The sequence below is a fragment of the Myotis nattereri genome, assembly GCF_964212035.1.
Source record: "Myotis nattereri genome assembly, chromosome: 18".
Classification (NCBI taxonomy): domain Eukaryota; kingdom Metazoa; phylum Chordata; class Mammalia; order Chiroptera; family Vespertilionidae; genus Myotis; species Myotis nattereri.
In genome coordinates this window covers 33356695-33384520 of record NC_138093.1, presented here as the reverse complement: position 1 = coordinate 33384520, position 27826 = coordinate 33356695, and the positions used below count along the sequence as shown (strand labels likewise).

General features: G+C 48.1%; 1 protein-coding gene across 1 annotated transcript; it reads right to left on the bottom strand.

The window, feature by feature from the left end:
* Nucleotides 1-12210: 12210 nt before the first annotated feature.
* IL10 (interleukin 10) lies at nucleotides 12211-16586 on the bottom strand (the record flags this gene model as incomplete). The annotated part of the gene is made up of 5 exons (XM_081112962.1): nucleotides 12211-12994; nucleotides 14120-14185; nucleotides 15090-15242; nucleotides 15515-15574; nucleotides 16422-16586. The coding sequence occupies 5 exons, from the start codon at nucleotides 16584-16586 to the stop codon at nucleotides 12902-12904; spliced, it is 537 nt and encodes a 178-aa protein (XP_080969088.1). The 3' UTR covers nucleotides 12211-12901.
* Nucleotides 16587-27826: the final 11240 nt, after the last annotated feature.

The following is a 27826-nucleotide window of genomic DNA, read 5'->3' as shown; positions in this document are numbered from 1 at the left end:
ACTTATTGAGGGTCTCACAAAATTTATGGGCGGTTTCTAGAAAATTCTTGAAAAACCTTATAACAGTGGTTTTGAACTCTATATCTAGTAGTTTGCTTTCCTCCATTTCTGTCATTTGTGACCTGTTTTTTTGTCTCCACATTTTGGCTGCTTCCCTGTGTTGATAGGGTGGCTTTCTGTGCTAGGTGTCCTATAGGGCCCAGTGGCTCAGCCTCCCAATTACCTGAGGTAGACACTCTTGGTGCACCCCTTTGTGGGCTGTGTGCACAATCTTGTTGTAGTTAAGCCTTGATTGTTTTTGGTATCACTGGGAGGATTTGACCTCCAGGCCAATTGGCTGTGAGAATCAGCTGTGTCTACGGTGGGAGAACTTCTGTGCTGGAGACACCCTTCTGGGGCAAGACTTGCTTCAGTTGGGCTTTGGTGCTCACTGAGTCTGCTCCCTGAGTGTGTCCCTTATGGATCTCAGGAGTTGTAATCTGGGTGGTCCCACTCTGACTAATGGGTACACTGGCACTTGGATCTCTAAGGAGGTGCTAATTTAGCCTCTTCCTGAGGCTACCCAGCAGGAGCTATGGAGAGATATGCAGATTCCTCTTCTTTGTTTGGAGTTTGGAGGTGCCCAGATGAGGCCCAGCTGTGAAGCAATGCAAGCTGCTGTGGGGCCTTGGGCCTTCTTTTGAATGTTTTGGGTCTCTCTGACTCAGCTGCAGTTTTTTAGGTAATTGTAGATTGCAAAGGGCCAGGTCATTCATATGCAAAAGCCTCTGCCACTGCTTGGGTGGGGCAGGGTCTCAGGGAATCAACAGGGTGGAGCAAGCAGCTATGGCTGCTCCTCAGTCCTACCCTAAGAGGCCCCGCGTCTCAGGGTCCTAGTAATCGCTGCAAGTACCTCTGAGAGAAAACCACCCTTGAGTTCCAACTGATGCCAGACAGTCCAGTTTCTCCCCGTATGAGTCTGGGTCCCCAGAGACTCTCCAGGAACTGGAGTTCAGAGCAGTTGTGAGCTTGTGTCTCCCTCCCGATTGAAAAAGACAACTGCATCCTCAGTTACCAGCCCTCTCCGTGTGCGCCTCCGTACCTCTGCACTTTACTTCCACACCTCCTCTGAGTCTCAGTGTGCTTTTCTCTTTCCTTCTAGTTGTAGAATTTCCACTCACCCAGCCTTCCTGTAGTTCTGGATGATGTCTGTTTTGTCTTTTAGTTGTAGTTTTGAAGTGGTTGTGCAAGGCAGTAATTTCAGGTGTTTATCTATGCCGCCATCTTGGTTTCTCCTCTTCCTTCCAACCGGTGGGTGCCCCACACCAGCCTCCACAACCCAGAAAACACGCAGGGCTCTATTCCCTCTTCTTAACTCTCACACTCGCCCCCTTCTCCTCCACATCTTTATACTCGATGTTTCCTCAGCCCAGCACATTTTCTTTCACTTTGTTTGATGAACTGAAACTCATATTTCAAGTCTCATTTTAAATGTGTTTTTCTTCTAAGGAGGCCTTTCCTAACCCACAGTTTGCTTGCTCCATTCAGTGACTGGTCTACCACATTGCGTAACTCCAGGGGTGACATTTCTATTGTATTATGTGTGAACAGTGGCTCTGAAGTTATGCAATTCAGCCACCAGGCACACTCTGTTCCTTGCTCTTATTGGACTGCAAGTTCATTGTCTGATTCTCTGCTGTACGCCTGGTGCATAAGAGCTCAGTTAATATTTATTGACTTAACAGATGAGGCTTAAGAGAGAAATGAATCTTTTTTTTTTTTTTAAATTGTTGACACGACTGCAGATGTCCCCCATCTCCCTCACCTTTACCCTCTTCCACCTAGCCTTCCCCACCCCCCATTGCTGTCTGTGCCCATGGGCTATGTATATATGCTTATATGTCCTTTGGCTACTCTATTCCAGCCCCCTCGCACCCCCCTTCCCTCTGAGATCTGTCAGTCTGTTCCACGCCTCTGGTCCTATTTTGCTTACTTTATTCATTAGATTCTATACGTAAGTGAGATTATATGGTATTTGTTTTTCTTTGACTGGCTTATGTCACTTAGCATAATAATCTCCAGGTCCATCCATGCTGTTGCAAAGGGTAGGAGTTCCTTCTTTTTTATGGCTGAGTAGTATTCCATTGTGTAAATGTAACATAGCTTTTGAATCCACTCATTTACTGATGGGCACTTGGGCTGTTTCCAGATCTTGGCTATTGGAGGTAATGCTGCCACTCTCTTAATGAGGGTATACCAGGGAAAACCCGGAGCTGGAAAAGATTCTGGGAACCATACTTTTACAGGATGATGTAAGTCACTCCCCATAGTTTGCTTGAAGAAATGATGATTTACTAGTAGAACTGATGTAATAGCTCCCTTCAATATTTGAAGGACCATCATGTGAAAATTGAATATATTTATTCTATTTTTATCTTAGAAAGTACAGTGGGGCCTTGACTTACGAGTTTAATTCGTTCCGAGACCGAGCTCTTTAAGGAGCTCGTTAACTCAAATTATTCTATCAACTCAATGCAAAAAATCAGCCGAGAGACAGCTGGTTAGTTGGGACACTCGTAAGTCAAGGCCCCACTGTACAAGACAACTGAACACAAGTGAGAGGGAAGCAAATTTGGGTCTGCTAATAAAACTGCTTTCCAATAATGAGAGCTGTCCATAAATGAAATAGGCAGTACACAAAGTAATGAACTCTGTTAGGATCATTGTGGCTGGCGGTTGGACAGGAGAGCCTTTGAGGGTCTAACTCAAAATGCCTGTGATTTTCCCGACCGGTGTGGCTCATTAATTGAGTGTCGACCTATGAACCAGGAGGTCACGGTTCTATTCCTGGTCAGGGCACATGCCCTGGTTGTGGGCTTGATCCCCAGTATATGGTGTGCAGGAGGCAGCCAATTGATGATTCTCTCTCATCATTGATGTTTCTATCTCTCTCCCTTCCTCTCTGAAATCAATAAAGATTGTGATTTTAGGACTGTTGGAACGTTTTCTTTTTAGCTGAACTCAAGACTTTATTTAATGTCTCTCTGTGCTTGATGCTATTGGGGACCTAGGACTGCAAGGCTCGCAATTCAAAGGTGCAGTCAGGTTTGAGGGACAGCGTCAAGCTCATAGGAAACCATTAGAAGGCAGAACCTCTCAGAACATTATTAATTGCCTAAAAGTGTGGCACGGTGGTTTGGTCAGTGAATGGAGACAACCGTGTGTCTTCCACTGTGGGAAAGCTTCATAGACGAGGAGGCACTTGAAAGGGGACTTAGAGGACGGGAAAGAGTTGTAAAGGAGGGTCTACCTCAAGAGAAAGGGGGCGGAATGGGAGAGCCCTGTGAGAAAGGCAGACGTGGGCCAGATACATAAGCAGGTGCTCCTCATATTTCATTCCTAGCATCAGTGTCCGCACTTAGCTCTGCACAGCTCTGGTTTCCTTAGATAAACCCAGTGAAGAAGATGGGATGTGGGCAAATTCAGCTCAGAATTTGCTGAAACTCAGGAGTGATGATCTGTGGTGAAAGCGGATGGACTCCTTGCCTATCCTGAACTCCCTCAAATATTTCGGGTTCAGTGGATGAGTCAGAGGTGACTCACTGCTCAGAAGGAGGAAGGGAGTAGGGGAAGCCCCAGGATCAAAGCTGCCCTATTGCCTGAGAGTCACATATATTTTATATACATTCTTTTGATGGCAAGTAACCGAAAACTCAATTAACAGAGACTTAGACAAAAGGAAAATTATTATCTCACATATTAAAAATTCCGAAACAGTCCTCTTCTAGGATTGGCTAATTCATGGGTTTAACAAAGTCACCAGGGACCGACTTCTTTCCATTATTCTGTTTGCTATTTTCTGTCCGTTGATTTATCCTCTTAGATTGAATCCCTTCATGGTCTCAAGAAGCTTCAGCAATTCCAGGCTTTAAATATGAACAACAACCAGAGGCAGAAAAAAATCTACTTTCCTTGCTTTTAAAAAAAAATTTTTTTTATTGATTTCAGAGAGGAAGGGAGAGGGAGAGAGAGATGGAAACATCAATGATGAGAGAGAATCATTGATCAGCTGCCTCCTGCACCCCCCCCCCCCCATTGGAGATTGAGCCCTCAACCTGGGCATGTGCCCTGACCAGGTATTGAACCATCACCGCATGATTCATAAGTCGACGCTCAACCACTGAGCCACACCGGCCAGGCTACTATCCTTGCATTTAAGAGTCAGAAAAACCATTTCCTGGTAGACCCTCAGCCAACTTCTCCTCATGTCTCATTGTCCAGGTTATATCACACACCCATTCCTAAACCAGTCACTGGACAGGAGGAATGGAATTACCACCGGAGTGGCCCAGCTACCCTGGAGTACATGGATGCCTGATACCTGATAAAAATCAGGGTTCTTTATTATGAGGGAGTGGGGGGGGGGGAGTTGGAGGAATGGCTGTCAAGAGTGGCTGCCACTCTTCCTAGTTAGGATGCTAAATGCTTTGGGTATGATGAAGACAAGGAGAGAGATAACCTGGCCAGTACCACTTGCTTTGCCTGAACTGGGGGTCCTCATCAGGATATGGTGCCTGTGTTAGGGTGCCTGTGGTTGGTTCATTGGTGGGGCCGGGAATTCTCACTGGAGCAATAGGTTATGCAGTGGTTCTCAACCTTCTGGCCCTTTAAATACAGTTCCTCATGTTGTCACCCAACCATAAAATGATTTTCATTGTGACTTCATCACTGTAATGTTGCTACTGTTATGAATCGTAATGTAAATATCTGAATTGCAGGATGGTCTTAGGCGACCCCTGTGAAAGGGTCGTTCGACCGCCAAAGGGGTCGGGACCCACAGGTTGAGAACCGCTGGGTTATGGGTTCAAACAGATGATCTTTACAGCAACTCACAGCCCTCATTCTGGGCCTGCCATTGTGGTAATCCGGTAGCACAGTACCTTGTGTCATCTTCATCTCAAATCTGTAAATCAAGAACTATTATCCCTCCCTTCAGATAAGGAACTGAAATTAGGTAATTGGCCCAAGGTTAACAGTGAGTGGCAGATTGGGGATATGAAATCGAGTTAGTCTAAGTATGATATATGTCTTTCTACCATTTGTATCTCACTACCTCTTTCTTCCAACTTAGTTTGCATGAATCTAGGAATAAGCCAGGGAGTGTGTTTAAGACCCATGTTTCTCAAACTATCTTTGACTAAGAACCAAATTTTAAAAAAATTTCCAATCTAGCCCTGACCAGTGTGGCTCCATTGGTTGGAGCGTTGTCCCATACACTGAAAGGTCGAGGGTTCGATTCCCAGTCAGGGCACATACCCAGGGTGTGGGTTTGACCCCTGGTCGGGATGTGTAAGGGAGGCAACTGATTGATGTTTCACTCTTGCATGGATGTTTCTCTCCCTCCCTTTCTCCCTTTCTCTTTCTCTGTCCCTTCTTCTCTCTCTAAAGTCAATTTTAAAAATTAAAAAAATATCCAGTCTATTATGAATTAACATTTTTATAAAATACAATAAAAAGAATCACGAGGAAAATAAAATGAGAAAAAATATAAAGATATACAAAATACAAATCCAATTGTAATGATTCGATCTAACAAACATACTGTCAAATTGCTATCAAGTTTTCTAAACACGTACTCTTCGTTTCTGTATTCCCCTTGCCTCTGACAGGTAACAGTTTGTGGGCCAACACAGGCCACACTGAGCAGCACTGATTTAGACAGCTTTCTGCCTCCATTCTTCTCCCGAGACTGCACCTCTGATGTCTCAGCTGAGATGAGGGTGGGAGAATTGCTCATTGTAATGTTGAGCCAAAGATCATAGGAAAAGGTTCGATTTTGCATTGCTGTTTTCAGGGGGAATTTTATTTTCATCAACAGATTTGTATTATACTTGCACTTTCTTGATGGTGATTTTCAATCCTCTGGCTATGTAAGAAATAGATGGAACACAATAGGAATACGAGAGATTGAAGAGATTTGGGGGTGGCGGGGGAGGGGGGTTGAAGAACCTGCACATGGGAGGAGAGGTCTGTGGTTAAAGATTTGCTGGAGGTTCCCAGTTGGATGTGTCATTGAATGATGACTCATCATGGCAAAAATTATAAGCTTCTTGATTTGAGTGTCTCTGGGGTTGCATGTGATTAATGCTTGGACGTTTGTTATTTTTCTGACGTAAACATGACTTCAATCTGGTAACATATGTTTACAAATATATAGGTCCTTTTATTTATTAGGAAACCCCAAGAAGTCTATATTAGGAAATCTTTCAAGAAATCCAACAAGTTGCTGCCTAGATCTGTTTCCCTCTAAGATTTAGAAAATCTAAAATGATCATTTGCCCAGTGTGTGAAACTCTGAGAACTCTTCACATGGGAAATTAGAATCCACTAGAAGCTTCAGACACCTTCTACACCTCTCTTTCATTCACAAATGATTTGAGCACCTATCTCACCCTTCCTTCCAATCCCTTCTGCTGCCATGAGCCTGATGGACTTCAGTGCCCCTGCGGATAATTGATCCAAAATGTGGCTTTTCAATTCCATGACCTCCAGATTCCAGACCTTTTCCTCTGCCTTTCCTCAGCCTTTACCCATGGTTATAGCATGGGTTTTGTCATCCCTCAAAACTGCCCACCTCCAAAATCTCCTTATTCAGTCTTTCCACTCTCTGGCCGCTGCCTTCTCTCCTTGGTGATTCAGATTCTACCATCATAACTGTTTCCTTGCTCATCAGAACCCTTGCATTATCCCTTTCTATCAGTTCTCTCCTGTCTTCACTTCCCTCATCATTCAACTTTGACTCCTGGGTCCATTTTTCTAAACAAGCTCTTCCCTATATTCTCAATGTCCTTTCCCCCTTGTCCTCTTGTTACATTCACGGGGAAAAACAATTCTGCTTTCTGTGTTCACTCCAGGATGCCAAGAGAATCCTGAGAAAACTTACACAACTTGGCAGACCACTTCAATTCATGTTCACCTCACTCAACTGGGCTCAGCATTGTCTGGAAATTACCATATTTCTCTAGAATTGTTTGCTTCCACATATCTGCAAACATCATTTCAAATCTTTTTTTCTCTCCTCAACTGTCCTTGAATTCTCTCCTTTTTATTCATTCTTTTCAGAGAAAATAGAAACCATCTGATGGAAATAACCTCAACTTCCTGCCAACAAATTTTCAAATCAACTTGCATTGTACCCACTGTCCCTGCTTCCTTCCTGTTATTATTGAATGAAGCCTCCTTTCAAAGGCTGTCCTGCATGGTACCCCTTCCTGCTCGCTGAGGAAACTGTCTTCATCATTTTTTCCCATCTCACTCCTTGATCTTCCATTTCTTTTCCTCCTCTATTGGCCTAATGTCTTTTTTAAAAAAAATCCTCACCTGAGAGGAAGAGGTGAGATGGGGAGGGAAGAGAGACACACAGAGAGACAGAGAGAAACATGGATGTGAGAGAAGCATTGATTGGTTGCCTCCTGCATGGGCCTCAACCGGGGACCAAACTCATAACCGAGGCGTGTGTCCTGATTGGGAACCAAACTCACAGCACTTTGGCGTACGTGCCAATGTTCCAACCAACTGAATCACCCAGCCATGGCTGGCCTAATGTCTTGAAAGAGTCATCCACACTTGTCATCCCAATTTTTAACTTCCCATTTTATGCACAATTCCATCTGTCTCCCATCCCCTGTCACTTCCCTGAACTCTTCTTGATAAAGTCATCAGTGTCCCCACTTGCTATATCCAGTAGGAGCTCTTTTGTCTTGATCTTACTTGACCTCCCAATAGCATTTGTTCCATCTGACCATTTCTTCTTCCTTGAAATAGTTTCCTTGTCCTCAGGCATGCCACTGTCTCCTGGTATTTCTTTTTACTGCCCAGGCCTCTCTTTATAAGTTCTTTTGCAGTGTCTCTTGTTCTGACTTACGAATACCTGGGCTCTCCAGGGCTTGGTTCTGGGCTCTCTTCTTTTCTCACCCTAGATTCTTCCCCTTGGTGATTTTCTCCATTCCCATGACTTCACTAACCGTCTCTATAGCAATGATATCCATTTATCCAGAGTACATCTCTACGTCCAGTTGACTACTCTGAATATATTCACTCAAAGTCTCAGAGGCACTTCCAACTTAGTAGGGCTAGTGTAGAACATATTACCTTCCCCTCCAAACCTGCTTTTTCTCTACCCAGTTGTTCGGGCTAGAAATCTGAGGTTTATCTTGGCCATCACCTGCTGTCACCACTCTCATCTAAGTAGTGGCTGAATAGGTAAACACTTTTACTTCTCTCAATTCCTATTTATTATCACCTTGGTCCAGACTACAATCGCCTCTTGCCTGGAATGGAAATAAATGACCCAGATAGGGTCGCATTCAGAAGATATATACTCTCCTGTCTACTGAGTAGGATTCAATGGCTTCCCTTTGCTCTTAGGTTAAAGTCTAAAATTCTTACCCCAGTCTGTTTCATCCAGTTCATCTGAAATCTCTCTCCCTCATGCATAATGTCCCTCATTTGAGTGTCACCTTTGAGTTCCTTAAACAGTTTAAGTTCCTACCAATTTCAGGGCCTCAGAACATGAGAGGAGATTGAGAAGTCAGAGGGTCCTCTATGGCCACTGAAAAAACAGACCTAGGGAAGATGGTGCTTTCTAAGGTCATAATTAGGTTCAAGGTGAGACTGCTCATATCTTTCTTATATTATTATAGTCTTTCTTTAAAAGAAAGATATTCTTATTGATTTCAGAGAGGAAGGAAGAGGAAGAGAGAGATAGAAACATCAACGATGAGAGAGAATCATTAGTTGAAAAAACAAAAACAAAAAAGAAGTCAGAGGGTCCTAAAGAGGACCCAGTGTCTACCATGTTGAAGTCGGTATAAATCCACTTTTGCTTCAGAGACACCCCGTGGTCCCCATTTTTAAAGTTCTATGGGGTCTTTAAATGTATGATTTTTTCTGCCTAAGGTCCTTGTCCCTCTCTCTTTATTTGACCAATTCTCATCCTTCATGTCCTGCTGACTGTCACCTGCTCATGGCAGCCTTCTTCTAACCCTGAGTTTAGGTTAGTTTCTCTGTCAAAGCTCCCACTTTGCATTTAGTAGTTATCATAATTATAATAAAATGGTGTAGTTAAGCCCTAACTGGTTTGGCTCAGTGGACAGAGCGTCAGCCTGGGGACTGAAGGGTCCCCGGTTCAATTTCGGTCAAGGGCATGTATCTTGGTTGTGGGCACTTCCCCATTTGGGGGTGTACAGGAAGCAGCTGATCGATGTTTCTCTCTCATCGATGTTTCTAACTCTCTATCGCTTTCCCTTCCTCTCTGTTAAAAAAAAAATCAATAAAATATATTTTAAAAAAAGAAAGAAAGAAGCATTACTATTTTTAAAAAAATGGTGTAGTTAACATTCTAATGTCTTTTCCTGTTCCTATCAAATCCCTGAAGGAGTACTGGAAAATGGGACGCATGTCACCTGGGACCCATGAACCCCTCAGAGATAATAGATTGACTGGTTCATTCTGTAGCCAGTTCTGCAGCTTATGAAAGTTCGGAGGACTTCCTGTCATTTTTAATTCTGAGCACAGGTTCCTATGATCCAGCTTCTCTTTCCTTGGAGTGTTATGTCTGCTTTTCCCTAAACCACCCCAGGCCTGAAGCTAGTCCCATGTGTGCATATGGGAAATAGAGAGAGGAGCGCTGTGGTGTTTCTCCTCATAGGAACACTAATCCCATTATGAGGTCCATCCTCGTGGCCTCATCTAGCCCTAATTACCTCTCAAAGCCCCCAACTCCAAATGCCATCATCTTGGGGCTTCAACATACAAATTTTGAGGGCACACAACCATTTAGTCCTTAACACCTGGGAAAGAAGCTTTGCTAGTTGCCCAGGTGAGAACCTGAGGCTCAGAAGAAGTAATGTAATGATACTCAGCCAATGAGAGAGAACTTTAGGAGGGTAGTGTCCGTGATGATGACTCCTCCGCACACACTGATGCCTACCCTTCCCTTCACCCCCACCTCCCTCCCAGCCTAGGACAGAGCTATTTCTTCTAAATTTTTAGAAGGGTGTGTTAGTTTAAACACGTGTCCACAAATTCTTTGATATTCTTCTCTTAAAAATGTGGAATCTAATTATTTTCCCCTTGAATACTGGCTATAGTTACCAACTCACATAACAAATAGAATGTAGCCGATACACTGAAGTGCGCTTCCCGAGATGAGGTCTAAAAGACACTATGACTGTCTTGGGCTCTGGGACAGACAGCTGCCACGTTGTGAAGACATGCAAGTAGTCCTATGGGAAGGCCCATGTTGTGAGGAACCAAGGCCACCAGCCAATAGCCAGCGAGGAACTGAGGCCTCCTGTTGTAGCTATGTTAGCGTGCCACCTTGGGTGTGAATTGTCCAGCCCCGGTCAAACCTTCAGGTGATTGCAGCCCTGGCTGCCATTTTGACTGCAAACTCATTAGAGATCCCAAGACTCATTAGAAACCCTGGTTGTCATTCCCAGATTCCTAACCTACAGAAACTGTGAGATAATAAATGCTTGTTGTTCTAAGCTGCTAAATTGTGGGGACAGCAATAGATAATTAATACAAAGGGAATGGTGTTTTATGCTATTCTCAATTCTCCATTCTCCACATTACCCATGTGGCCAAGCCATACCCACATTTCTGAATCAGTTTCCTCTTAGAGAAAATAGCATCAAAATACCATATAGTATGCCTGATACATATATGCCTAGTACTGACTAGCTCAAAATAAGCTCAATAAATTGTAGCTGTTGTTAACACCTGATCAGCTGTGTGGCTTTCCCAGGTGAGTTTCTGTCTACTGGCTTCAGGTGCCCATTTCCCTCAGATGAGGTGACAGATAAGAACACACACTAACACATTGCGGGCGGATCAGGCGCGTTCTCGCTTCAGATTACACAGTGTTTTACAAAGTATTATACTTTAAAGAGACATTAGCTTGTAAGAACATGTAATAAATAACTTCAAAATGCAATGGGTACTTAATTTTTAAAGCGTGCCTTTAACATTCATGTAACACGTTTTTTGTACTCATTCAATAGAAACTTATCTGGCCACTGGGTAAAGCTGGCAATAAAGCTACTGGTCCACAATGTGTTACGTTAGTGTATGTTGCCTGGAAGACAGCCCTAAATGCCTAAACCTTCCGGCTTCTTCTCATTTTAGCATAGATACCTTCACTTTGGTAAGCTTCCATTCTTAAACCTAACCTCTCATCTCAGAATTTCAGCTTTGATGCTCCCACTTCCTTCCTATGGTTACTTTAAACAAAGTGAGTCAGGTCTTACTGAAAAACTGACCACAGCCAGTCAGCTCCTGTCCTCCCCCGACCTAGGGCTGCCTGGGCAGAGCGTGAGGGCGATCAATGTTTACTCAGCCCCTTCTCTCCCTGGCTCCTCCGAGCCACCCGGCTTAGAGTAGGGCTTCCCCAGCCACCATGCTCCTCCCAGCAGATCACAGTCAAAAGCCAATCTCACGTTTGTCTGATGGTTCAAGGCAGAGTGGCAGGAGCTTGAATCCTTGGGTATCCTATTGAGTGGGCTAATGTGCTCACATGCTACTCTATTGGGTCCATTCTGTTGCTTCAGCCCAGGGAGAATTTGGTAGAAGTTTTTAGTAGGAATGCCAATAACAACCCACTATGGGCACTGGGACCACCTCCTAGTGCCATGACAACACCCCATCTTAGTCCTCACCATAACCCAGACAAATTAGTGTCCACCCCTGGAACTCTGGTGCTTGAAGAAGCAAAAAAATACTAAAAAACTTCTTCTGCCTATCTTTCTAATGTTGGTGTGTGTATAATTCATCCTTCGCCTTGAAGATCAGCATGATCTTTAAGGATTTGAGGGTAATTTCTTAAAGGATTGAATTTATGGAAAGACTATGGTGGTCTTTGGTATTGGCTTTTGAAGGGAGAATATCTTTTCCCCCCACCCGGACTTGGATATTTTTATTGATTTCAGAGAGGACGGAGAGGGAGAGAGAGATAGAAACATCCATGACGAGAGAGAATCATGGATCGGCTGCCTCCTGCAAGTCCCCCACTGGGGATCGAGCCCACAACCCAGGCATGTGCCCTTGACCAGAATCGAAGCCGGGACCTTTCAGTACGCAGGCCGATGCTCTATCCACTGAGCCAAACCGGCTAGGGTGAGGGAATAATTTTAGTCACACAGAAGTCAACGGACACCATAACATGATTTTAATAAAACTCATTTATTTTATTCAAAATTAAAATCTGCTACAAAGACAGACAAACAATGTAACATTCCCAGAGGAATTGAACTGCTTCGAGTTAAAACTGAGTTCTATTAGAACCAATTTTAGGCTGTCATAAATAACAAGCTGGCCACAGCTTTCAGGAATGAAGAGGTTAGGGAATGAGGTCAGGGGGATCTTCCTGAGCAGCTGGGATATGAATGATCAAAGCGGCTCCCAAGTTTCTCTTCCTAAGAGAGTGAGATCTTTGTAACATTCTGGGAGCCCCAGGCCCAGGGACAAAAGAGCGAGACCAGGCTTGGAGTGGAAGCTTCCGTTGGCTCCCCAAGAAACATTTCCTTTTCTTTATAGATAACTTACAATTTGTCTTAAAACACTTAAATACCATAGGGTGTTACCTTACGGAAACAGCTTACACACAAGTGAAAATAATAAATATTGAAAAAAATATAATATTAGGCTTCTTTCTAAACAGTTCACAGAGAAGCTCAGTAAATAAATAGCAAAGGGAGTTGAGGTATCAGACGTAATAAATATTCTAGGAGAGAGGTACGGCGAGATTTTCCAAGGAACTGGCTTGGCTCTCCTGGAACCCGGGTTGGATTTTGGAGATCTCTAATCGATGTCCTAGAGTCCAGGGGAGCCACCATCCTGGCTGTTTTGTTGCTTAGATGTTTCATTTTTTCATCTTCATTGTCATGTAGACCTCTATGTAGTTGATGAAGATGTCAAACTCACTCATGGCTTTGTAGACCCCTCTCTCCTGGAGCTGTGTGGGGAGACAAGAGATGGTTAGTGAAAACCCAATCTGAGGGAGTCAGGTGGCTCCTCGCTTGAATGGCCGTCACCCTGGGGTCTAGAAGCTGCACTTGATCCCACGAGTTGGGAGGTGAAGGGTGGACCCAGGCAACCCCAACCCGAGGATATGCTCAGCCGCCCTGGGAAAGGCTGGGCATTGGCGTGAGGTGGAGCCAGTGGTGGCGAGAGGAGCACCTGCTTGCAAAGCACAGTCTTTAAACTGGTGCCTTGTCAACACATTCAAAGGCCATGTGCTCACATGATGCTTATTCAGAATTTGATGAAAGAATGTCAGAGGCACCGCTTTGAAAACAAGGCGGTGCGAGAGGAGAGAAGGGCGCCTCTTTGAGGTTTGTTCTCTTCCTCCAACAAATTACCAGGCCCCACCCTGCGGATCCAACCTGTGCCGGGGGACTCATGTTCCCTGATGTGGGAACCCTGCCCAGTGTCTGTCCCCCGGTCCCCAAAGAGGACACAGGCCACATGGCTTCTGGGAAATGGTGTTTGAATGTCCACAAAGAATTGGAAGCCTGAAACCCTCTGGTTTGAGAGTTGACATTCGCGGGCACCTGGGGAGCTGGGAGTGGCAGATGGAAAGTGAACGCGGACCAGCTCCTGAGGGGCGAGAATCCTGCTTCCTGCTCTGAGTCTCGGGGAGGCCAGGCTGAACCCCTGGGCGTGTGTGTGTGTGTGTGTGTGTGTGTGTGTGTGTGTGTGCGCGCGCGCGCGCGCACACATTCACGTGTCGGCTTCCTGCACGTGTGGCTTCAGCCTGGATTCCCAACAAGCTACTTTCTGTTTCCTTTGTCACTCTCCCCAGCACCCCGCTCACTGTGCTCACAGGCGGGCCAGCCGCTCAACCCACAGGCCTGCAAAGGCGGGGCACAGTCATTTAGAAACCCCCAAAGACACTTCACAGAAAGCAAATAAACCGAGGCGGCAGCTCCTCACTGGCTGTGGAGGTCACACCATCTGTCGGGTTCCCACAGTCCCTCCCAGCGAAGGATGGGCCTGATGAGCACCTGCCCAGCCTCTGCCCCTTGGGGAGTGGGCCCAGGCCGTGCGCCCCAAACCCTCCCGGCATCGTGCAGCTCACCTTACTGAAGGCGCTCTTCACCTGCTCCACTGCTTTGCTCTTATTCTCACAGGGCAGAAAGCGATGCTGTGGAGGAAAAGAGAAAGTGTTACAGGTACCGGCTTGCCGGGGGACACGCTGGTGGCAAGAAGAAGGGACCAGACTTGTCCTCAATGCCTCTACCTCCCGCCATCCCCCCTCCCATCCTTCCCCAGCAGAGGAGAAGAGACACAGCCCAGGAGAGGAGCCGTGCGGCCTGCCAGTGAGGCCCGCATGCCACCCAGGGCTGCAGCCCAGATGCGGAGCCGGCCATTCCGCCCTTTCCTGCCCCTCCCGCTCAGTCCCAGACACGGAGGGGCATGTTTCTAAGTCCCCGAGGAACAGAGACACAGCCTCAGCTCTGCAGACTGACCTCGGCCTAGTCCCACCCTCCACACAGAGACCCAAATCGGCTGATTTCGCATTCTCAGCGCGACAGCAAAGGAAACCAGCGAGGAGACCCCCATTTCAGTTGAAAAAGTGGATTCTCCTGGGGGATTGTTCGCAGACACTAGCTTCCAGGCCCTTCTAAATACCAGGGGAAGTCCTGTCCGCCCGCTGGGCCCATGCAGAGCGCTGTTTCTAAAGGGTTCCGAATGAGAGGGAGGTGGAGTTTCCTCTCCCGGGATGCTCTCCTCCTCCTGGCCCCTCTAGCGGGGCTCAGGGCGTGGGTCCTGAGGGATGGGGGAGCCCTGACTAAAGCCCTGGGCCCCTCTTCTACAGAGACAGGAATAGTTAATAAGCCACAAATGACTCACAAATAACAGGAAAGCTGTTTGCAAATCTTCGCATGTAAATGCCTAACAGCCCCCCCCCCCATGTTCTCAGAGAGAAATGAGCAGCCTCCTGCCACCCAGTGTGTGTGCCTGGGTGTCAGTGGTGTCAGGAGATGAGTGTTTCTGAAAAGCCAAAGCCGAAGAGCGGCGAGGGAGGGAGCAGGCCTGCTACTCACACAGCGCCGCAGCTGCAGCCTCAGCGTCTTCAGCTTCTCCCCCAGCGAGTTCACGGGCTCCTTGATGTCGGGGCCCTGGCTCTCAGCCTGGGGCATCACCTCTTCCAGGTAAAACTGGATCATCTCCGACAAGGCTTGGCAACCCAGGTAACCCTAAGGGCAGAAGCACGGGGCGGTGACCGGGAGGAAGGGCTGTGCCACTAGCTTGAGGCTGGCTTTCTCCTTCAGGACCCGTCTCCCCCCAGGACCTTCCCCCAGGACCCAGCCCTCTGTAACCCTCTGGCCGGCTCTGTGCTGAGTTAAGAACTTCTCACTTCTCCTTTTCACGTGGAGGAAGCGGACCCAGCTCCCCGCAGGCTGAAGCAGATTCCCCTTCTTTAGTCACCAGACACACGCTCCCCCTGACCCACCCCGCCGGCTCTCACCTTGAAGTCCTCCAGCAAAGACCCGTTCAACAGCATGTTGTCCAGCTGGTCCTTCATTTGCTACAAGAAGAACACAGTGAGAGTAAGCCGGGGCTTTGGGGAAACACCTGAAATGAATGTCCTTGATTGATAGAGTTTTTTTTATTTGAAATCCATGCAGCCCCAGCCCACAAATGGGAAGGACAGTTATCAAAACGTTGACGCATTCAATGGCGCTGGAACCCTTAGCTAAATCAGCCCCCCCACCCCCCACCCCCTGCCCAGGGATCCAGTTATTCCAAACATTCTGCCCGGGTTTGAAGTTAAGGCAGATGCTTGACTGGGTCCTGCGGGGACTCATTGGGTGTCTGCCCTTCAGTGCTCTCTGCCCGTCTCCCCCTCCTGCCCACACCCCGCTGCATCTCTGAAGACTCCCTGAGAAGTGTGTGTGTGTGTGTGTGTGTGTGTGTGTGTGTGTGTGTGGTGTGGGGCAGCTCCTCATGCAGGTTCCCCCTGCATGATGCTTCCCCAAATGTCAGTCTCTCAGGTTCCGGACCACTCTTAGCAGATGCAATTTAGGCTTGCCTGCCACAGAGCGGGGGGAGCATCTTCACCTTCAATCATACCCGTGGGGGTGTCTCCCAGCCAATGAAGCACTGAGCGCCAGCAGAATCTTATAAATCATTTCTGAGCATCGGAGACAGAGTGCTTTGACCCTGTAGGCAGCTTTTCCTGCACATTTGGCGCATCATCTGGACTTAGCTGAACTCATGAAACCCATAGCTCAACTGGGGGAGTCTCTTAAGAACTTAACTGTGGGGCGATGGTTGGTGGGGATGGAGGTGAGCAAGGAGAGTTCTGGGAGTTCTAGCAGCATGCCCTGTTCGGGCAGTCTCAGGGAGGGAGGGTAAGGAGGCATCATACTCACAAAGAAAGTCTTCACCCTGCTGAAGGCAGCTCGGAGCTCTCGAAGCATGTGGGGCAGGCTGGTGGAGAAGTGGGTGCAGCTGTTCTCAGATGGCGTGCCCTGGGCAGGGCCGGCCCCCATCCCAGCCAGGAAGACCAGGCAACAGAGCAGTGCTGAGCTGGGCATAGTGGCGCTCTGCCTTCTTCTGCCAGTCGGCCTTGTGGTTTGGTTCTGCAAGAGCAAGGCCCTGATGTGTAGCCTTCACCTACTGTGTCCCCCCTTTATATTGGGTTCAGTAGGGCCTCCCCCATTCATAAAACAGTCACAGACCCACAAAGCTTCCTGTCAAAGGATTCTGACCAGAGCCCCTCCCTTCTCTAGACCTTTGCATTAGATGAACTGCTTTAAGTGTTAATTCATTGCATCGTCAGCAAAAAGGATGGTTGAAAAACGAACTTCTGCGTTATGCTATTTTTAGTCTGAGCCACCTCTCTCTCTCTTTTAAAATAATTTTTTCAGCTTCTCTTAATAAAAAAAAAAAGTTGACTTCCTGGGGTGACCGGCTGTTCTGTGCGCAGAGGCCCACAGTGTGGGTTCCATTCACACGTTCCTAGGTCACAGTGACGTGGACAAGTCGGCCATTACGGAGTGTGCTGCGATTGAGCAATAATTGGACCCCTTCCCTAACCTGGGTTGAATACCCAAGGCTTCTCCTTGCTGATTGGGGAAGTCACCTCAACTCTCTGGGCCTTAGTTCCCCCCGGTGAAAACGCGAGGGTGAGCTAAATATCCTCAATGCTGTCTTCTGGTTCTTTCATTGCTGTTCCAAGCCGGCCGCTCCGAGAGGCCAGCTTCCCACAGGGTGGCCGGGAGGTGCCACATGGCAGAGCCGGAATTTGCACCCGGGCTGGCCTGTCGCTGACACCACGCTCCGGACTCTGCTCTACACTGTCCCAGTGTGTGGGGTGAGAAAACGGAATTAAAGTCCTTCAGGTTTATTTGAGTTGTAAGCTTCCATGGCTGGAGACTTAAGCCTGAAAGAGGGGAGGAAGAAGTAGAAATCACATGAAAAATAAGTCAGGATTCCATGAAGGCTGGAGAACAGGCTCCTTTCTTTCCTCTTACCTAATTCTTCTCTCCTTCTCAAAGAAGCCTTTGTTATAATTGTCTTAGATTTGGACACGTGAATGTGTGCGAGTGTGTGCATATGAGCGTGTGCATATGTGTGTGTGTGAGTGTGTGTGTGTATGTGAAGGTGTGTAAGTGTTTAAGTATTGAATGTGTGTGTGAATGTGAGGGTGTGTGTGAATGTGAGGGTGTGTGTGTGTGTGTGTTGCAGGGGCAGGGCAGCCAGAGATGGCGAGGCATGCGGCTCTCCCTCTAGTTAGGAAAGGCAAGGGTAGTGGCATCACTTCAGATCTCTGGAAAGTCTCTGGGGGTCATTTGTGCCTTCACCTCCCCCTTCCACAGGGGCCTCTCCCACAGTGTACTGTAGACAGTGAAGGGGAGAACACTGGCCAGGGAGGGGGCAGAAGGCTTGGGCTCTGATGTGGCTCTGTCACTCTTTACACCCAGGGCGCGTGCCTTGACTTCTCCATGTCTGTTTTCCATCTGCTCCCTGCCTGCCAGGGGCCTGGGCTTCCCACGGGATGGGCTTGGGGAATTAACAAGTGGACTCAGATGTAAGAAATCCCCCGCTTTCTCTATTCCCTTGCCCTCTTGCATAAGCACTGGGATGCCTTGAATGGCACTGGGTCTGAGCCTGCCCCTCAGAGAAGGTCACTACGCCAGAGCAAGTGAGGTGGACGTACTGGGGCGGGGCCAGTCTGGAGTGAGTAGGCGGGCCCACCTGTGGATGTGCCGTGTGGGCCCGAATCAGGGACTGTGGCCTCTCCTCCCAACCCTTTGTGCTAATACAGAAACCAAAGAATCACAAAGGGAGAACGGGCCTTTCTTTTGGAAACAGGAGTGGTGCTAACACAGGAATTGCTTATCCTGAGATATACACGGGGCCCAGGAGCGTGTGATTTGCAGCCAGGAGAGGGAGAGGAGCCAGGAGCTGGGCTCTGCATCCTTTCCGCCTGTCTCCTTAGTGCGTGCCTGCTGGGTGTTTGAGAAGTGTCAGCTTTGGCCCATAGGGCTGACCCCTCTTTGAGCCGGGTGTTCCAGGTGCAGACAATGTGGTAGAGCAGTTAGCCCAGAGGACCCCAACCAGGATAAGGCTCCCAGGCCCTGCCCATCTTTGTTTGTCACCCTGCCCTGTCCTTTCCTCTGCTACTAAACCTACAGCCCTACAGCTATCACCCATGTCTCACCCTGTCTCAGCCAATCAGCTGTGAGGTCCCTGAAGCAGGATGTTGTTTTGTTATCCTTTGTGTACTTGGTGCGAGCGCAGGGTCTGGCCCATGGTAGGTGCCAGGCACATAGCTTCCCCTTTACTATATTGGGATGGGCATAGCGGAGTGTCCCGGGAACCTTGGCTGGGGCTGGAGAAAGCAAGGCTAAGGAGGCTGTTCGGGCAGGCGAGGACTCCGAGGGCTAGGCTAGGGAGAGCAGCTCAGGGAGGCAGGAACCATCTCTTCCACTTCCTTATCATTTGAGATTTACACACAGTAGCAGCTGGGAGCTCAATTGTGAAAATGAAATTTATCTTAATAAACACTGCCTTTATAATTATTCAAGGTATGGCTATGCATTTTTGGGGGCATATTATCCTATACTACTAAAATAAAAGCCTAATATGCTAAGTGTCTGACCATTCGTTTGACTGTTTGACCGGTCGCTATGACGTGCACTGACCACCGGGGGGGGGGGGGGGGCTGATGCTCTGAATGGTAGGTTAGCTTGCTGCTGGGGTCTGGCTGCTGGGGTCCAGTCTGGGTGAGATGGGCCGGACACTCCCTAGAATCCTCCTGCGGTCCCCCCAGCCCTGATTGTGCACCAGTGGGGTCCCTTGGCCTGACCTGAGCCCTCTTGCAATCTGGACCTTTCAGGGGATGTCAGAGAGCTGGTTTCAGCCTGATCCCTGCAGGACAGGCTGAGGGACCCCACCGGTGCACGAATCCATGCACCGGGCCTCTAGTATAATATATATGTATACACACACGTGCTCACATGCATGCATGCACAAGATGGCAGGGAGGTGGGCAAAACCCATTTCTATCTTTCTTTAATCCATAAGCCATGTATTGAATAGTTGACTCTTTCCTCGTTGATTTGAAATCACTGTCCTCTCTACTCAAAATTTCAGAACCTAAAGGGTCAGAGGCAACCTTAGGCAAATTTCCTGATGCAATTCCTTATTTAACAAATAGCGACAACAATATGCTTTTTATCAACATATCTCTAGGATTGATGTCAAACTGATACAAGACAACAGGGATGAACAATTTGGGGAAAATTGAGACCCTCTATTTTTATATCAACAAAACAAGGAGAACAACACAAATAGCAGTCAGTCATCCTATTTCTCAAGGCTGTGAAGAATGGCAGCCTTCTTGGTATGGTGGCCTCACACTGGCAGCAGTTCTGCAACTCAGACCAAAGAGTGGCCACAGTCTTGTGGGGGCTGCACTGGAGCGTCAAAAGGAAGGCTAAGCGATCTGGGCTTGTTGGACTCAGGGTCCGGCCAGTTGACATGCAAACAGGGCCACTTGGGAGGGGGCAGGCAGGCTTATGATGCAGGCAGAGAAGGTGGGATGGTGGCTCCCTGGAGCAGCGCAGTGACTGTCCTGATGAAGAATCCCTTGGGGATTGGCTTCCACTCGGCCATTAGTAACATTCAAGGCTGATAGTGGGAGTTTCATTTCTTCTTATCCAGGACATCTAGTGCGTACAAAAGCTTCCCCAGCTTGAAATTTCTAGTGTTCCCTTGAATAACCTTTCTCAGCTCCCTGGTCAGAGACTTCCTTGGTAGCTATGCTGCAATAGGCCCGGTCAACACACAGAGTCTGGAATCACGTGAGGCTGGCGGGGGGTGGGGGCGGGGAGGGGAGCAAGAAGACAGGGATCTTTGCCCCTGTGCTCTTCCGGGATCCTCTGACTTTGGACTTGTGCCTGGGGGGCTTCAGCATAAAGACCTGGTGGCCGAAGGAGGCACGTTGGGCCTGGCCCCTTGGTCAACTCAAGCAAAGCTGGTGCAAACCCGATTGGGTGCTCTTCACGATCTAGGATCGTGTCAGGCAGATGCTAGAAACCACAGCGGAAGGGCTGATAGTTGGACAGCCAATGTGGAATTCCCCTTTTGCAATGGGGCACCAAATCAAGCAGTTTGGATTTTCCTTGGGGGACAAACACTGTGATCTGTAACTTGTCACATGAGACATTTGGCTGGCAGGAGCCAGGACACCAGGTGTGGGAGGCCTTGTTACCCAAAGGATTTAGCTGTTTCTACTCGGCCTGCATGACCACCTAGAACAGCGAATGGGCACAAACGCAGTCTCGCAGCTCCAGTGCTGTGAGTCTGCTGGGACTAGGTTTACTCAGCTCTCCTCTGGATGACTGAACAGGGCTGGCTGTGCGGCCCTGCGACTTGTGTGGTCATATAGGGTCCCATGCTTGTAAAGCCCCGCCCTTGCTCTGCGGTCACTGTCTTGAAATTCTTCATTGCTGAACAAGAGGCCTCACGTTTTTATTCTGCACCGGGCCTGCCCCAGTTTATGTAGTTGATTCTGTATATGAGACTAAACTCAGCGCATTCTTTCTCTGGCCTCACCTTCACTCAGTCCTCCCTAATCCGTAAACGGCACTACCATCTAACCCATCATACAAGCCAGAAACCTAGAAATAACTTGTCAGTTTCTCCCTCCCCCTCTCCAACTTATGTTCAATCTATTTCCATGTCCTCCAGACTTTTCTTCATAAACAACTTTCTAATCTGTTTATTTCTCTCCATTTCCATCATCGTCAACCATTGTCTGGTTCAAGCTACTGTCTTCTCTCTTCTGGGCCCCACAGTAAATGCTTAATTGATACTCTCACATTCATTCTCTAAACTGTTCTCCACTTTGTAGCCAGAGTGATGGCTTCCAAACACCAACCCCCTACTTAAGCCCTGCAATGGCTGCCACTTGCCCTTCCTGGGTAAGGTTCCTTTAGAACAGTGGTTCTCAACCTTGGCTGCACATTAGGATCACCTGGGAATCTTTTTAAAATCCTGATTTCTGGGCCTCATCCTCCGGAAATTCCGTTTCTTTGTTACTAATGTTGTGGCCCCACCTCATAACAAAGAAACAGAATTTCTGGAGGATGCGGCCCAGAAATCAGGATTTTAAAAAGATTCCCAGGTGCTTCTAATGTGCAGCCAAGGTTGAGAACCACTGCCTTAGAATATGTGCAGACAGAGCAGAGTTTCGATTGGTTTCTGGACATGACTGCAGTGGTGTTAAAAGGCATAGTTTGCATGCCCTCCCACCACAGTGCCCCTGAAGCACCTCATCTCCTTCAAGAAACTTTGCGAGCAGAGTTGAGGTTATTCTAACCTCTATCTGTAAAATGTGCCTCTGACTATAATTCCCATATTCTTAATACTGTCATCAACTCCGTGAATCAGCTGACTCTGTCTGTTTCTTCTGCTTTGACTTTCAGCATTTCCAGCCTGATCGGCTTTCCTCTTTTTCCCCCCTGATGGTCCATGCTCTCTCTCCTACCTCAGGGCCTTTGCACATGTGGTTCTCCCTTCCTGGATTGTTCTTCTGTGGGGAGCCGGCACGGCCATGGCATCCTCAGCCCCAGGGCGCCTTATGTACCATGCCAGCTCAGCCTGGTTCAGTGACCCTGAGTGGGGGCGGTGAAAGGCTTAGAAAAGACAGACAAGAGAACGAAAGCTGGGTCTCAGTGGGACGCTGCTCCTCTGATGGAGAGAGACAGCGCCCACGCCCACAAGCTGTGTCTTTATTTTATAGCAGATGCCACAAGGCAAAGTAAGGGCGTGATCAAGATGTTTACAGCATTCTTGTGAGTTTCACTCCTACTCAGCTACATGCACCTGAACTCTATCACTCAGGTGCGTGGGGCCACATATTCGGACCATAGATTCAAGCTTACAGCTACAGCTGTGGGCTATCATTGTGCTGGGAGGGCCCTGCCCTCCAAGCTGGGACTTGCATGTGGCCATGAGAGGACTGTGCCTTCTCAGTAGTCCAAGGCTTGAACCTGTCCAGACACTGTAGCTGCTCTCCACATTCTTCCCCTTCTCTTCATCCTTCAGTTCTCAGCGAAGATGTTATTTGCTCCAGTGAATTTTTTTCTATTCTCCGGTCTAGGTCTTCTGGGTGTATCTTCTCAGAACACCTTGCTCCTTTGCTTTTTGGTGCCAAGGTCAATGTATAATTATACATGTGGGCATTTGGTCACTTGATTGATCTCCATCTCTCCCATTAGATTGCCTTCCACAGGGGCAGGGCCCCATATCAGTTTCTGATCATCATTGTTTGCCTAGTACTTGGTACAATTTTGGGCACATCCAAGGTTCTCGCTAAGTATTTGTTGACTGACCGGCTGAGTGTGTGCTTTCTAAGCTTTTTGTAGCTGTAACTGGCTATATGTTTGTTTCCTGCCTCATAGAGATAAAGGATGGATTCACTTGGGGAAACAGCTACGCTCACACAATATGTGCCCATTCTCATTTAGCTTTTCTATTAAACATACACATACAATCTAATTACTATCCAACATGCTTCCATGCAGATGTTAACCAAACATCCCATGGTTGTTGCTGTGTTAAAAATGCCCGCTGTCATAGGATGTCAGAAGAGAAAGGAACTTGGATGTTAGTTAACCCCTACTTCTCATTTTACAGATGAGCAAACTGAGGGCCAGAAGAGAAAGTGACTTTTCCAGGCACTAGAGTTAGCTCATCGATTGTCTTTGCATTTTTCTTCTCAAATTAGTATTTAACTCCTTGACTCAGATGAATATTAAATTACTCTGAATTCTCATGGCCAGCACCAACAATTGGGGGAGTTGTCTAGGACTTGTGCAGTGCGTGGGGTTGCAGTGGTAAGGAGAAGTTGAAAGTCTGTGAAAATAAGTTTCCACCTGTAAAATAATTCTGACTCTACTGTGGACTGTGTTTGAGAGCTGGAGACTGGGTGAGGGTTGCGTAGAATTTCTGTCCTAGGGAAGCATTTCAAACCTTAGAACACATGCACACAGAATATCATTCCTACTGTACCGTTTGTGATAAACATCACAAATATTTAGGGAGAACCTTGGATGTGTCCAAAAGTGTCCTAAAGCTCTAGGCAAACAATCACGGTCAAAAACTGATTGTGGAAGGCAATCTAATGGGAGAGATGGAGATCAATCAAATGACCAAATGTCTGAGAGACAGAAGTTGGGTTAAAAGGCATCGTTGGGTGTGCCCCGAAGCACCATCCATTTCAAGAAAACGTATTCAAGAGATCGGAGAGCGAAATGCTTCATTTTGTCTAATCTGATCTTTATCTCTAAACTATGCCCCAGATTCTAAATCCTAAGCCACACTCCTCGTGTTTCTATTGTGTGCTTTACACACATCTTCATTACAGGAAGAGCCTCCGTCCTAGGCTCAGCCTGGATTCAGGCCACCTCTACTGTGACTATCCTGTACACGCAGCCCTAGGTCATACACTCTCCCAGGGAGGGGCTGGGAGTGTGCAGCTGTGTCCAGGGTGGTCCTGGATTCTCTAAGTCATTAGGGGTCAGGACCCCTTCTCATACTTAAAAACTGTTCAGGACCCCAAAGAGCTTTTCACTTATGCGAGTTATCACTATTTATCAACTAAGAAGCTGAAAGTGAGAAATTAAGATATCTATTACGACATCTTAAAGCAGTGATAAAAACCCACTGCATGTTAACATAAGTAACATCGTTTTTATGAGAAATAGCTGTCTTCTGCAAGCCAGAACGCATTTAGTGAGAAGAGCGGCATTGTGGGACAATTGGTTCCAAAGCTCTTTAAACATCTGCTTTAAGAGATGAACTTGTGTTCTTTCATCTGCCTCTACATTTGGTCTGTGGTGGTATGTTGTTTAGGTTGAAGTATATCAAGAAAACCCCGTCTCACATAAAAGTATAGTTAGAAAAGGGAGGACTTTTCAGAGGTCCCTGCACCACCCTGTGGGAAGCGCTGGCCTGTGTTTAACAAAACTCTCTGGGTGAGGATGAGTAGGACGAGGGTGATCAGAGGAAGGGGTGAGGGATACCCCCCAGGGCACCCGGCCTGGATGGAGAAGCGGGGTGCCCACTGCCTCACTGTTGTCTTCTTCAGTCAGAGTTTCCAAATAGCCGATGTGGTCCTTCAGCGCAGCCGCCTGTGAGCATCACGTATGTCACGGAAGCTGAAGTGCCTCCTCACATGCAGTGTTTGTGGTTTCAAGTCAGAAACCATGGGATTTTGGGGGCTGACGTGCCGCGTCCTGCCTATTACGGTAAGCCCCTCTCCAAGGGGCCCCGGGCCTAGGACCAGGCTGTAGGGGCTGAGGGCAGTCAGGTGACACAGGGCTATTGGAGGGACTCTACTACAGGTTTATTTTGGGTTCTACCTTTCACTTCCACTTTTAATTTAATTTCTCTCTCTCTCCTTCAATTCTAAGAGGTAGTTAAAAACCCCTGCTTTCTCTTTGGTTAGCCTTGTACTTTCTCAGTTTTCAGAATAACCTATTAAATAAAAACAGACATTTTTCAGTCCAACTGGCCAGGATTTATCCAATCAAAGTGATACGATTTGCTTTCTCTTCTCTTCTTACCTCATACAAAATTGAGTGGCATATGCAGTCAGGAGGCTGTTACTGAGCTGGCTAGCTGAGGAATGGCTGAGAAGGTGGGCACCGTTTCAGGAACTGGGCCACACATTTTGTGCTCAAGTTAAACCTTGCCCCCAGGCTGTCCTGTGGACTGTGGGAGACTCTCTGCAGAATAAATGGGAACAGAACCACTTCTTCCCCGAGCTGGACTAAGAACTCCTGAGACCCTAAGATGCTTTAACCTTCAAATGTAGCTCAGAATAACACAGCACTCAACCTACTAATTAAATCAGGACGTCCAATGAGGCTTGGCTACTTAAAAAAAAAAGTATATATATATATATATATATATATATATATATATATATATATTATTGATTTTTTTACTGAGAGGAAGGGAGAGGGATAGAGAGTTAGGAACATCAATCAGCTGCCTCCTGCACACCCCCCACTGGAGATGCACCTGCAACCAAGGTACATGCCCTTGACCTGGATCGAACCTGGGACCCTTCAGTCCGCAGCTCTATCCACTGAGCCAAACCGGTTAGGGCAGAGGTTTGGCTACTTTTGGTGATTGTATCGATGCTTAAATTTTTTTAAACAAAAAATTGCAGAGAATCTGTGCCTTGGCTTTTGGGTGATTGGGACTGTTCTTAGGTGTAGTAAGGTCAGAAGCCTCAGGCAGGAGGTTGGACATAAATTGGTGTCAGGGAGTCGACTGATTGCAGGAGAGCGGCTGGGAGCTTGCACGGAGCCTCTCTTTGGTGCAGACCTCATCCACCTCTGACAGCTAAGGCTAGATCCTCGATAGCTAAGCACCCCTCGCCCCCACATTGCCAACCCTCAGTCCCTGGGTCCCGGTGTTCAGTTACTGCAAAGCACATCACGTGCCTTGCCCCTGGGCTGGTCTTTGCAGTAGGGTATGGTGGTTTCCTGTGTGGGCCCTGGAGTCAGGCTGACTGTGCAGCTTGGCTCTGCCCCTCACCACTGGTGTGGCCTGTGCTGGACATGATGACTGGCCCTGTCGGCGGTTGCAGGGCTTAAATGGAATGTCCACTAGTGCTTAGATGAGTGCCGGGCACATCGCAAGCTGCCAGGACCTCTGAGCTGTGGTTGCTCATGCTTTTCCATAGCAACGCTCACCTGCTGTACAGCGGATGGACCTCCTCATGGACCCGAAGACTTGGGACAACGCCAGGGTCTCCACCTCAATACCCTGAGGGTGCTACCTGGGGACAGGGAATCAAGTTTACAGTAGAAGGAACTCTGACCTGGGTGTGGAGGAGAGCCCTAGCCAGCCCTGGACCTTCCACTGTGAGATGCTGGACAGTTCCTTTCTGTCCTTCAGCCTGACTTTTTTATTTTTCCCATTGATCTTTAGAGAGAGTGGAAGGGAGTGAGGCGGGGTGGGGGGGTTGGGGTGGGGAGAGGTGAGAGAAACACATGGACTGGTTGCCTCCTGCACATGCCCCGACTGGGGCTAGGGATCAAACCGAGATACATGCCCTTGACTGGGAATCACACCTGAGACCCTTTGGTTCGTGGGTCACCCCACGAACACCCCGCTGGGGCAGCCTTGCTTTCTGCATCTATAAGTGGAAGGCTTGACAGAGTTGCTTTGCTGAGGTACTTTCCAAATCTAGCATCCTAGCTGTTATTCCCCCAGCTGCCCTCTCACCCTGCCCCAGCTAGCCTCCCTGGCAGGAGTTAGTTGGCACGCGTGGTGCTGATGTATACTAGTACTTTCCCTCTCTGCCCAGCTGCTGGCTCAGCGGGGCCCAGGCCCCTTCAGCACTTCCAGCTCACAGCCCTGGAAGCACCGCTCTGTAAGAGGAACAAAACCTTTCCCTCGCGCAGCGTGTGCGTGATGAGTTCACCTGTATTTCCTTCTTGCAATCCTCGCCCCTCGTGTTCTCGAGGTTGCAGTTTCGTTGTGACTCAGGCCTGCTGAGAGCAGTGGAATCCGAGGGCCTCCGCTTCGCGCGGGAGGACGTGAGCTGCCTTTTCCTCAAGAGCAGGGCTGGGGGGGTGGGGGTGGTGGTAAGGGGGGTGGTAGGGGCGTGGGAGGGAGGTGATCACCTTCCGGAAGTGGATTTCTCACATTGACTATCTCTGGGAGGAAAGAATATTACTGGAAAGCCCTAGAGATCGCTTGCCATCTCCTTCAGGAGGGCGTTTGTGTTCTGAAGAAATGATGTGCCCCGTGTGGTAAAATGTCTGTGTGGTTCTGGCGGCTGCTGCCAGGCAGACCAGTGGCCGCCGGGAGGAAGTGTTGGTGGTGTGGTTGGCTCATGGCAGGAGGCGGGGGTCAGAGGGTCTCCGGGTGGAGGTGACCATGGCTGCTGGATTCCCATGGCAAAGCACGATGGGGGGCTAGATTGCTGCTTCAGCCAGGGGCTGCCTGGTGCTCCTGGCTTTGAGCAGTGAATGAAGCCCCTCAGCCGGGTCCCACAGGAAAAGAGGAGAAGGGAGGGATGACCAGCGCTGGAAACGGGCTTTTGACCACTGTGCGAACCCAGCGTGGGTGAGCACTCACCTCACGCAGGCTCCAAAGAAGCAGGTTCACAGGTCCCGTGAAGACAGCTCTGCGGTCAAGTCCACGGAGGACCCAGAGAACAGAAACATACAGAGAATGCAAAGAATACACAGGCCACCCCAATTCAGAAATGCCTGTGTTCTATAGATGCAAGTAGCATCTA